At 37.1% G+C, this 12,382-nt stretch overlaps 1 protein-coding gene across 8 annotated transcripts in view; it reads left to right on the top strand.

Annotated features, from left to right (window-relative positions):
• The window catches only part of UBR2 (ubiquitin protein ligase E3 component n-recognin 2), a 116,505-nt gene that overhangs the window by 70,302 nt on the left and 33,821 nt on the right, over positions 1 to 12,382 (top strand). For 7 of the 8 annotated variants that reach the window (XM_032409820.1, XM_032409817.1, XM_032409815.1 and 4 more), the window contains 10 exons: positions 526 to 587; positions 1,721 to 1,831; positions 2,840 to 2,905; positions 4,291 to 4,413; positions 4,550 to 4,613; positions 5,576 to 5,700; positions 9,100 to 9,152; positions 10,089 to 10,191; positions 11,201 to 11,249; positions 11,663 to 11,817. In XM_032409820.1, coding sequence (XP_032265711.1) covers positions 526 to 587; positions 1,721 to 1,831; positions 2,840 to 2,905; positions 4,291 to 4,413; positions 4,550 to 4,613; positions 5,576 to 5,700; positions 9,100 to 9,152; positions 10,089 to 10,191; positions 11,201 to 11,249; positions 11,663 to 11,817 — 911 coding nt within the window. Of the gene's footprint in view, positions 1 to 525; positions 588 to 1,720; positions 1,832 to 2,839; positions 2,906 to 4,290; positions 4,414 to 4,549; positions 4,614 to 5,575; positions 5,701 to 9,099; positions 9,153 to 10,088; positions 10,192 to 11,200; positions 11,250 to 11,662; positions 11,818 to 12,382 lie in introns of those variants that run through there. The other variant, XM_032409822.1, reaches the window with a different exon arrangement.

Raw genomic sequence — 12,382 nt, 5'->3', positions numbered from 1 at the left:
AGAGCCCTTTGCAATTAGGAACTAGAGAGGCTTTGATCTTACGCTGGAAGTTCTAGGGAACTTAAATCTGAGGTCAGGATAAGCATGGACCACGAATCCCAGGACTAGTCTCTCTGTTCACTTGCCAGAAGGATCTCTCCTGCTATACTTTTAATGGGAACAAACTCCACAGCCCAGTGAAATATGACCCTTAAAGTGGGCATAACATACGTAAATTGATAATTATAGAACTGCTTTTGCCGTGTTTGTATATCTGACATTTACTTATATAAAATGTCATCAGTGTGTATTAGTAAATGTAATTAGGAATTTAGCTCTAAGTGTACCTTTGACACAGAGGTTCATGAAAATATCAATTCAAAAAGCTTCATTTATAGATGCAATTCATTTTTTATCTTAATTTGTAATGGGATAGGTTCTCAAAGAGAAAGAGTAGTTAGATACAAAGTTGAGTGAATATTTAGGACTTTTTTTCTAAATGATCTGCAGTTGTTGAAATGCCTTTTTGTTTGTTCTCCTATGCAGGTTTACATGTATTATTAAGCAAAAGTGAAGTCGCATATAAATTTCCAGAGCTCCTTCCTCTAGTAAGTAATCCTAACATTTAAAAGTAAATGCCTAGGGGCGCCTGGGTGGCTCAGTCGTTAAGCGCCTGCCTTGATCAGGTCATGATCCCAGGGTCCTGGGATCGAGCCCTACATCGGGCTCCCTGCTCAGCGGGAAGCCTGCTTCTCCCTGTCCCACTCCCCCTCCTGTGTTCCCTCTCTCACTGTGTCTCTCTCTGTCAAATAAATAAATAAAAGCTTTTTAAAAAAATAAATTAAAAGTAAATGCCTAAAAAAATAATAATAATAAATTAAAAGTAAATGCCTAGGGGCACCTGGGTGGCTCAGTCAGTTGAGCGTCTGCCTTCAGCTCGAGTCATGATCTCTGAGTCCTGGGATCAAGCCCTGCATCGGGCTCCCCGCTCAGCTGGGAGCCTGCTTCTCCCACTTCTCTCTGCTTCTCCCACTTCTCTCTGCTTCTCCTCTCTCTCGCTATCTCTGTCACTATCTCTGTCTCTCTCTCAAATAAATAAAATATTAAAAAAAAAAGTAAATGCGTATTTATTATGTTCCATGTACTTGAAATCACTTTGAAACAAACTTTATTAATCAGGGTTCTGCAGAAAAACAGAACCAACAGAAGATTGTGTGCACATGCATGTGCACATGGGTATGTAAAGTATGGAGAGAGAAAAAGAGAAAAAATTGATTTATTGTAAGGAATTGGCTTATGCAGTTATGGGGTCTGGCAAGTCTGCAATATGCCTGCATGGTAGTCCAGCAGGCTGGAGACCCAAGGAAGAGTTGATATTGTAGTCTGAGGTCCAGAGGCATTCTGGAAACAGAATTTCTTCATCCCTGGTTGGGGGGACCTCAGTGTTTCTTTTAAGGCCTTGAACTAATAGGATGAAGTCCACCTACATTACAGAGAGTAATGTGCTTAACTCAGAGTGTACTGATTTAAATGCTAATCACATCTACAAAATACTTTTCACAGCAACATGTGGACTGGCGTTAATCAAAAACTGGGTACCATGGCCTAGCCAAGTTAACACAGAATTGACCATCACATAAACATACTTTAACTACTGTTTGATACAGTTTCCATCCCTATCACCCTTCTTTATAGAGTTGAGATTTTTATGGATTTTTTTTTTTTTTTTATATATATACAGAGTGAACTTAGCCCACCCATGTTGATAGAACACCCTCTTAGATGCCTTGTTTTATGTGCCCAAGTACATGCAGGCATGTGGAGAAGAAATGGGTTCTCTCTAGTAAACCAGGTAAGTGTTTTTTAGTTTATGAAGACTTTTCATTCCATCTCTTCCTTTGGCTTCTGTGAAGGTTGTAATTTTCAATGTACTTAAGTCATGGAAAGTTGAGTTATCTATATTAAAATTGTTCAAGAAGATTAATGTTAAACCAAAAAGTTTCTTAGAACTTTTATTCATACTTTGTCAAGAAACAATATCAAAAGTAGAAATGAACTTAATTTTCTTGATTTTTAACTTGAGATCATTTTTAGAACAGTTTTACAAAACATAATAAAAATCCAGATTTCATCTATTTAAATAAAATTGTGGAAAAGTTGAAAGTTCTCTTAGAAACTGATGGTTGCCGGAGGGTAAGGAGTAGGGGGATGGGTAAAGTGGGTGAAGCATAGTGGGAGGTACAAGTTTCCGATTATGGAATGAGTAAGTCACGAAGATGAAAGGCACAGCATAGGGAATATAGTCAATGTTAAACAGTGTTAAATGTTAAACAGTGTTAAATGGTGACAGATGGGAGTTACACTTGTGGTGAGCAGAACATAACATATAGACTTGTCCAATCACTATGTTGTACACCTGAAACTAATGGAACATTGTGTGTCAACTATACTTCAATCAAAAAAAAGTTCTATTACTATAGCTCTGAAATTGAGGTTTTATTTTTAGACCTTATCAGGGCTTGGTATAGGTTTTGGTTTTGTTTTGTTTTCATTTTTCATAGCCATAAACCTTACAGCAAAGTAGCTTTGTTGGGGAAACCCAGAAAGTTGGCTGCAAAATGTGTACTATAGCATGAACACTGAAATCTGGAAATTTCTAATTAATTAATCTCTGCTAATATAGTATTAACTGTTGAGAGAACTACATTGTGTGTGTGTGTGTACACGTGTGTGCACATGCATTCGTGCATGTGCACCCATGTTCACACTTGCATCAAACCCATGTGCTCTTGGGGATTGGGGAAAGGAGGGAGCTGCACAAATAAAAACCTATTTACCAATATAATTAATTTTTTTTTAGATTTATTACTACCATAATGTGAAATGCAGACGTGAAATGTTTGACAAGGATATAGTAATGCTTCAGGTAATGAATTAAAAGCATTAAACTTATAGGTTGTAGGTAACGTTTTTCTTCTTGTCATTTCCACAGAACCCAGTCACTTATGATTACTCCCAAATCTCTAACTCTAGCCTAGCCCTGTCTACTGAGCTCCAAACTCATATGGCTAGCAGCCTATAGAACATTTCCATCTAGATTTCCTGGACACATCTTAGATTTAACATATTCAAACTAACTCCTCTTATTCCCTCCATACCTTCCTCCTCTCTTGGGTTTCCTACCTTGGTGTATTGTTTAACAATCTATACAGTTGTATAGTTGGGTCAGAAACCTGAAAGCCATCCTTTTTTCATTGTCCTCTGGTTAAAGACCCAAACCCCTTAAACTGATTTCCAAGGCTTATGAAACTTAACTATGTTAAAATTCCCTGAATTGCCATGCTCTCTCTTAAGTCTTAAATTCTGCACATTTATTTCTTTTGCTCCCTAGTTTGCCTACCCCACCCCCTTCCTTTTCTGTTCACCTTGTAACTTGTTTTCCTGTATGTCTTAGTGTTTAGTGTCCCTTTCTCCGGAAAGCCTTCCCTGACACACAAAAATGTAGCTAAGTATCCCATTTGGGAAGGCCCATAGCATGGTACTCATCCCCACCATAGCATTCATAGCTCTGGATCGTGGTTGCCTATTTACTTTTTGTCCCTCCACTAAACCATGGCAACTATATCTTAGGCCCTTTTTGTCCATTGTGCATAGCACAATGTTTATCACATAGTGGTTTTTCCATATTATTGCTGAATGGATTTAAAAATGATAGAAAAGGTTATGAAATGTATATTTCAAAAATGATTGGCTCAAAATAAAATCCAAGTTGATTTAGAATTTATATAAATGGAATTAAAGGAGAATTAAAACTAATATTTAAAAGCTGTTGTTTCAGTTAGTATAGTTTTTATCACCAAAAATTAATTTGAGAGTTCTTGATAAGAGCTTAATATTAGGTAAATAAAAAGTACTAGAAGCTTAATTGCCATAGCACATTTCTCTCAGAGTCCATACACTACTAGACAGTGATAAGAGAGCCCTGAGATAAAATTTCAGAGCTGAATTCATAGGGTTGCAGTCAATTCAGAGAATTAAAAGGCAAGAGAACATGTTATTCTGATATGTAGGGTAAGGGGGGTTTTTTGTTTTGTCTATGCTTTATTTTTTTTACCAGCTTAGATTCTTGTCCACACTTGTAGCTTCCACAGGTAGGGAATTGACTAAGTGGGTTTTCATCTTTTATAGGGATTGGTGAATAAGTAAGCTCTTTTCACTTAATTCAGCCCAAAATATCTTCCACTAATTGTTTAGTAGCCCTTTTGACCTCTCTCTTTTCCTTTATCTCAAACATTAAAAAAAAAAAAAAAGACAGGTGTCTCCATGATGGATCCAAATCATTTCCTGATGATAATGCTCAGCCGCTTTGAACTTTATCAGATTTTCAGTACTCCAGACTATGGAAAAAGATTTAGCTCTGAGATTACCCATAAGGTAAGAGCATGTTTAAAAGACCATAATACATCATTAAAGAAGTATCTTTCTTTTTTTTTGGATATGTTAATCATCTGAGATAATGCAGTGTTTGTATTTGTATCCCTGAACTTTCTCTCCGCTCCACTTGTTACAGGATGTAGTTCAGCAAAACAACACTCTAATAGAAGAAATGCTCTACCTCATTATAATGCTTGTTGGTAAGTATGGATTGTTTGTGACATTTATCAATTACATTGGCTTTTGTGATAACAAATAGTTGTGAATTTCTAAGCTATGTTTCTTTTGTTTAAGCAGTTCTTCAGCTTCAGGGGAAGATTAGAGCATCCGTCTCTTTCTCCCTTCTGGTTACTGTAGCACTGAGAGTGATAGTGCCATGGTGCTTTAGAACAAGAGAGTACAAGTTCTGAAGCAGAATAATCTGAAAGGCTCTTTGGGGAGAAAAAAGTAGGACAGAAGAGTTTAGCAAGTAAGAATAGGATATTTAGGAGCTATTTACTGTTACTTTATATCTTAGGTATGTTTCTTTCTGTGCTTTTGTGTTGGCAGAACTGTCATCTTGGTTTTATATATGATTAAAAAAAATAAGTTAATAGAGACCTGTGGCTAGTAGATGCAGATTTCTTCTCTTATTTCCTGTATTTTCAGTCCTGTCACCTCCATCTTTCCTATTCTTTTATTCTTTACCTTCTCTACCTCCTCTGCTATTTTTGACTCTGTAGTCCATAGAGCAGAGAATCCTGGCTACTGTCAGGAGGTGATACTAACGAAGGTCTCCGAAGGTGAGATTTTATTTGCCACTAGGTAGAAGGTGAAAGGAAGCCTCTCCCTCCCTGCTACCATGTGGCAGATAGCATGAAAGCAGTTTCCTAGTCCTCTGGTTACAACTACTGCTCTACCAGTTTTTGACTACGTCCAGTCCCTTCCTGCCTTCTGATCCCACTCTTTCAAAATAGTATCCAGAGTTTTCTCTCTCTGCTACCCAAAGCCTGCACTCACCTGTTGTGTCTGAGCCTCAGAAGTGTGGTTAGGAGCTGCTCTCACCCTGGTTTGCTGCCAAACCAATTATTTACTTTCCTACTGCACAGAAAGAAAAATATATTGTGTTGCTTAAGTATTGTGATTATGTTAAATGTGTGTATATGTACTTCTGCATTGACAGGAGAGAGATTCAGTCCTGGAGTTGGACAGGTAAATGCTACAGATGAAATTAAGCGAGAGATTATCCATCAATTAAGCATCAAACCTATGGCTCATAGTGAATTGGTGAAGTCTTTACCTGAAGATGTAAGTACCTACATCTTACAAAAGAAATTATGGAAATTCTCCCCTTCCTGTCAGGCTAGTATGTTTAGATTTACTTCTGTATACCTTTTTCACGGTGGTAAAGACCACAATTCTAGGACACCTATAATACCTAGTCACTCTTATTAGACGTAATTAGAGGGGCACGTGGCTGGCTCAGTCAGTAGAGCATGAGACTCTTTGATCTTATGTGGGTTCAAGCCCCACACTGGACGTAGAGGTTACTTTAATTTTTTTTTTTTTTTAATGCTGGGGGAAAAAAAAGAATACTAGTGATTGGGAATAGAAAGCAGCATAGAAGTAGAATCTTTCACAGTGAATTCTTAGAAGAGATAAGGATATTGAATAAAAGTAAACCTGGGCAACTGGATGGCCGGTTAAGCGACTGCCTTCGGCTCAGGTCATGATCCTGGAGTCCCGGGATCGAGTCCCACATCAGGCTCCCTGCTCAGCGGGGAGTTTGCTTCTCCCTCTGACCCTCCCCCCTCTCATGCTCTCTCTCTCTCTCATTCTCTCTCTCAAATAAATCATCTTTAAAAAATAAATAAATAAAAGTAAACCTGATCTTGGGGCACCTGGGTGGCTCAGTCGTTAAGTGTCTGCCTTCAGCTCGGGTCATGATCCCAGGATTCTGGGATCGAGCCCCGCATCGGGCTCCCTGCTCAGCGGGAAGCCTGCTTCTCCCTCTCCCACTCCCCCTGCTTGTGTTCCCTCTCTCACTGTGTCTCTCTCTGTCAAATAAATAAAATCTTTAAAAAAAGAAGTAAACCTGATCTTGAAAACTGAATTTATGTATTCAGTAGACAGGGCTTATTGAGTCCTTACTACAAAGTTGCCATGGGTGGAGATAATGCTTTAAAACTTAATATATTGGAGAAGGAAGTGAGAAACATCTGCTCATCTGTGTTGAGGATACGAAAGCTTTTCAGAGCTTTTTCCTTCTGAAGCATCCAAAAACTCTCCCTTAGGGAGCCATCTCTTTCATTTTAGTGAATGTAAAGTAATGTTCACATTGGCATTCATAGGCTAATTGTTAACTGTTTCTCGTCCCAGGATCTCAAGTTCCCTGGCCACCTATTTTTCAGCCACAGGGCTTTTCAGATAGATACCAAATACTTGTAGTTAGGAGAGATCCTTATTTCCTTGAGGCTTTGCAAAATGTTTCCCCAGATTTGAAACATAGATCAAAACTTTTCAGCCTTAATGTTCATTCTTCTGGGATTTAAACCTGTATTTGTTGCATAGTAATACTTCCTTTAAACTTTATATTATGAAAAGTTTCAAATATCTATGGAAATAGAAAACATAGTGTAACAGAACCCATCACCAGTTTCAACCAGTCTTGTTTTATCTATACCCCAACCACAAATCTCTGCCCCCCCACTGGATTATTTTGTTAAGAATACCAGGTTTACCCACAGATGACACATGATCTCTACCACCGAACCAAAAACCACAAAATGAGTTTGCCACAGGGGAGGAAAAAAAAACCAAAACTTCCAAGGCCCTGCTTTTTTTCTTAAAAGTACCTTAAAAAGGAAATTTTTGTTTCTATTTTTTATTTACATTTTATATTTTTTTTGTACACATTGGTGGTGGTCAGCCATTTTAATGATCTCGGATGACCAAACCGGCCTTCAGAGCATTCTCTGTCCTACTTCTGACTTTACTTGTGACGTGACCATGTTCATTATCATTTCAAAGGAGAAAAAAAAAATCTTGTTTAAAAAAAAAAAGTCTTATTCCAAGCATTCTGGTAACTTTTTTTGTGTATGTGCTTAGCTATAATATAAGTAGTTGGTTTATATGAGATGGTTAAGGCCAGAGATGAAAGATTTTTTTTTTTTCCTTTTTTATATGAAGTTGCTGGGGAGTTTTTTGACCTGTTTGATATATATGTGAAGCAATGTTGTGCAACAGTAAGCCAGCATTTTATTTTGCTGAGTTGTTATAACCAAAAAACCAGAATACGAGGCTTACCATTTCATCTATAAATAGAACTGTATATATGTTAAAACAGTGGTTCTCAACCAGAGACAATTTTGCACCCCGGAGACATTTGGCAGTGTCACTGCTCGGGGCAGGCTTGTGTAGTACTCCTGGCATCCAGTCAGCAGAGGCCAGAGATGCAGCTGACCATCCCACAATGCATAGCCCAGACTCCCCACAACAAAGATTTATCTGATCCAGCAGGTAAGTGCCAAGGTTGAGAAACTGGTCTAAAAGGACTTTTAGAAAAACCTATCTATCCGTATGCCATAATAAAAGAACAATAATTAATAATTTCTTAATATCACTAAATATCTAGTCAGGATAAAAATTACTTGTACTTTTTAATACAGGAAATGAATCCTGAGTTGTTAGATGAGGAAGCAATTACCGTTTCACTTAGACTTTAGAATAAAGAAGAATATAATTTGGGGGTGGGAGGAGAGGCAGAGGGAAAGAGAGAATCTCAAGCAAGCTCCATGTCCAGCACAGAGCCCAACACGGGGCTTGATCCCAGGACCCTAATATCATACCCTGAGCCGAAATCAAGAGTCAGACACTTAACTGAGCCACCCTGGCGCCCCAAGAAGATTATAATCTAAAACAGCATTTTATTTTATTTTATTTTATTTTTTTTTTAAGAAAGAGTAAATGCATTTATTTATTTTTTTTTTTTTTTAAAGATCTTATCCATTTATTTGAGAGAGAGAGAATGAGACAGAGAGAGCACATGAGAGGGGGGAGGGTCAGAGGGAGAAGCAGACTCCCTGCCGAGCAGGGAGCCCGATGCGGGACTCGATCCCGGGACTCCAGGATCATGACCTGAGCCGAAGGCAGTCGCTTAACCAACTGAGCCACCCAGGCGCCCTAAAACAGCATTTTAAAGTACACCTTGTACAAAGTGATGGCAACTATATTTACCAAACATCTTTGACCAGAGAATTCTTTAATCAGAATACCTGTTAACATCTTTTTATGAATGGGATATGATTTAGGAAATGCTGTTTTACTAAAAATATATAAGGAATCAGTGTAACTTTCATAAAAATAGTATAAATATCTTACATAAATTTTGTTTAAATGTTATGTTGTTATGTGTACTTTGTGTTTTTAACTTAATTCCTTTTGAAAGCTGTCACCTTGAATCCATATGGTAGTGACTTGTTTTTAATCATATGAGTCTGAATGCATGTTAGCTTACAAAATAAGTTTCCCTGGTTGTATATTAATAACTATGTTTACTGTGGAATCCTCATCTGTAAAAATTGGGATAATAGTATATCTGCTTCATAGGGTTGCCGTGTAAGGCCTAAGGAGAGAAAAGCACAATGTTCAAAGTGCTAGCAGATACTGTTAACATGAAACACACTTACTTGTTTCTCGTACTGTTAGGAGAACAAGGAGACTGGCATGGAAAGTGTAATTGAAGCAGTTGCCCATTTCAAGTGAGTTTACTTCCTGTTCAATTTTTTTACATATTAATTTTTCTTAGTGTTTCCTTTGATGGAACTGAGAATGAAATCGTTGCTTTCAGAGAGTGACAGACATTTTCAGATACATAGTTCTGTACTAGATTTCTGTCATTTCACTCTTCTGATACAGCTCTGCACTCAGCAACCTAAATTGGTTTATGAGAATTTTCACTGTGCTCAGAACTGGTGTTCCTGATAGTTTCATACAATTGACATTAAACTGAGCAGGTGACGTAAGTCAATGCATTGAGTTTTCCCAAAACTGCTTTCTTTGTTTCCATCTGAATGTGCCTCCTAAGTTGTGAGATGGCTTCTCAGTACTGCCTTCACTCTCTAGTGGCCAGTGTGTTGCCCAGTAGGTAAACTAGTTGATCCCCCTGAGCCTGTTGAGACAGTTCCTCAATCCTGCTTTTTCCTTGCTCCCACCCCAATAGTAATGTCCTTGTTTTTGTTGATTATAAAGATACAGTGCATGCTTTTAGAGAAAATACAGGAAAAAAAATATATATAATTCCCTAAGCCTTAAAATTGTACCTGCTTTTTCCACTTGGTAGAACTTATCAGAGACATCTTTATATGTCAAAATTTAGAAATTATTACCACTTTTCATGATGTTCAACTGTGTGGAGGTGTCATAATGTGTGTAACCTATTCCCTGTTGTTAGACTTTGAATCATCACAATTACATTCACCTGTCCAGTTAGGATAAATTCAAAGTGGATGCATCAGATAAGATGATACATGTAGAGCGTTGAATGTAGATTACCAAATTAACCCACAGAAAATAGTACCAGTTTACGTTCATCAGCAGTAAATGAGAGCTCGGCTTTTTTATTCTGTTATCTAAGACTGTCTTATAAATGAGGGTATGACTTTAGTAATAATATTTTAAGGACTTTTTTTCCATAGAAAACCTGGATTAACAGGACGAGGCATGTACGAACTGAAACCAGAGTGTGCCAGAGATTTCAATTTGTATTTCTATCACTTTTCAAGGGCAGAGCAGTCCAAGGTAAATGGGAAAATAAAAAGTATACTGGGGAAGAGCTGTGTTTGTTTGTTGATTTGGTTTGTTTTTCCTAAACAACTTTTACTGCTTTTCAGAGATTGAAAAAGGATGCTTTTTATTGTAGGAAATTTGAAAAAATATAAAAAGGTGTAATGAAGAAAGTATAGATTACCTAAAATATCACCACCTAACATTTTTGGGTTCCCCCCCCGCCATGTATGCTACATACATACATAAGATCTATATAATTATATACATAAACCTTACATATATGATTGTATTTTATTGGCTTTTGAAGACAAATTGTCAACCTGTATAATAATCAGTTAAACTATTTTATACTCATTTCAGAGTTGCTACTACTTAACATTATGCTTTTCCATACTAATTTATGGAATTTTCCTCATGATTCTTGGCTAAGTTTTGTCTTCTAGCAGTCTACTTTTTTTTTTTTTTTAAGATTTACTTATTATTTGAGAGAGAGGTAGACTGCACATACACGTGGGAGGGAGGGGAAAAGGGAGAGGGAGAGAATCTCAAGCAGACTCCCCACTGAGCACAGAGCCTGACATGGGGCTCAATCTCATGATCCTGAGATCATGACCTGAGCTGAAATCAAGAGCCTGTGACACTTAACCAACTGAGCCACCCAGGTGCTCCAGCAGTCTACCCTTCAAATACTTTTTCGTAAATGGCATTAATTAAACTTAAACATGAAGCTTTGTTTAGATGCATGTCATAGAGCTTAAGCCTAAATAACATTTTGGTTTGGTTTGTACATGTTTCCCCTGCATTTTAAAATAAGAAAGAACTCCTTGGGGCTTGGTGGGGGTGAGTAGTGGGGGAAAAAAATAACCTTGATGTATCATTTGGAGGCTGGAGGGAGGCACTATAAAACTAAGGGTAAATATATTCTAAAATCAGAAGATAATATGACAAAGATTAACTTAGTGTTTTGGATATTAGGTTGTTGTATATTACTAATTCCCTGTCCAAATTTCTTTTTTATTAGGCAGAGGAAGCTCAACGGAAATTGAAAAGACAAAACAGGGAAGATACAGGTATTTTTAATCTTTCTAAAAATCTCTTGACTCTTCTACTTGTTAAATGCTGTTTTCTATTGACTATGATGATTATCCTTGGTGAAGTGGAAGATTTAAATGTATGCTTTCCCAGTGAACATTCAAAAGACTAATAAATATGCAAATATAGAAATAGGCTGTACTGAGTCACCTCTGGGTTAATGGATTTATCTCAGATCCTAGGACATTTCTAGGGAAAAGAAGGATTTTCCTTTGTACTGCTGCTATTAGTGTAGCTGTTTTTATGCATTTGACTTTGAGAAGGTAAAATATAGCTTTAAGATATGTGTTAATGAATATTCTTTGAGTGAAGACTATCAAAAGATAGGGGTTTTTTGTTTTTTTTTTTAAGCATGTTCTACAAGAGAAACCAGTAATAACCTTATTTTCAGCACTTCCACCTCCAGTTTTGCCTCCATTCTGCCCTCTATTTGCAAGTCTGGTAAACATTTTGCAGTCAGATGTGATGTTGTGCATCATGAGGACAGTCCTGCAGTGGGCTGTAGAACATAACGGATATGCCTGGTCTGAGTCCATGCTGCAAAGGGTAGGTTTGAAAACATTTATTATTTATATTTTAGTGCCTTTTTAGTAAAAGCCAAAATATTCTTGTCAATATCTATACATAAACAACTTAGCACAAAATGTAGTGTTAGCTTAATTTGAAATGTAATATTGTTACTGCTTTCGTGTCTGACAATGAAAATGATAGCCGGGCAGATGTTTTTTAATACCACTTGGTTGTGATTACCTTGGTTTTGTTGGCCAGTCTTCCTCTCATTGATTGTTCATAATATGTCTCTGTTTATGTAGTACTCTGATATTTGTATAATGTGTTATCTTTAACATGTTTTTTTATTTAATCCCCTCAAAAAACCTGTGGGTTCATCAGTATCTATATTTTACAATTGAAGAAATTGAAACTCAGAGACTAGCTAATTAAGTGGCATGTCTAGAACCTTGTTTGTATTTTAGTTTATAGCTTTGATGTGAGTTATTCTTGAACTGTTTATTTCATTGAATTCACACAACACCCGTTTGGGTAGATACAACTTTTTCCATTATATAGATGAGGAAGTCAGGTTTCAGTGAGATTCAATTAACTTGCCCAT

The sequence above is a fragment of the Phoca vitulina genome, unplaced genomic scaffold (genome assembly GCF_004348235.1).
Source record: "Phoca vitulina isolate PV1807 unplaced genomic scaffold, GSC_HSeal_1.0 scaffold11, whole genome shotgun sequence".
Taxonomy (NCBI): domain Eukaryota; kingdom Metazoa; phylum Chordata; class Mammalia; order Carnivora; family Phocidae; genus Phoca; species Phoca vitulina.
The sequence above is the reverse complement of the archived record's forward strand: the minus strand, read 5'-3'. Positions and strand labels throughout refer to the sequence as shown.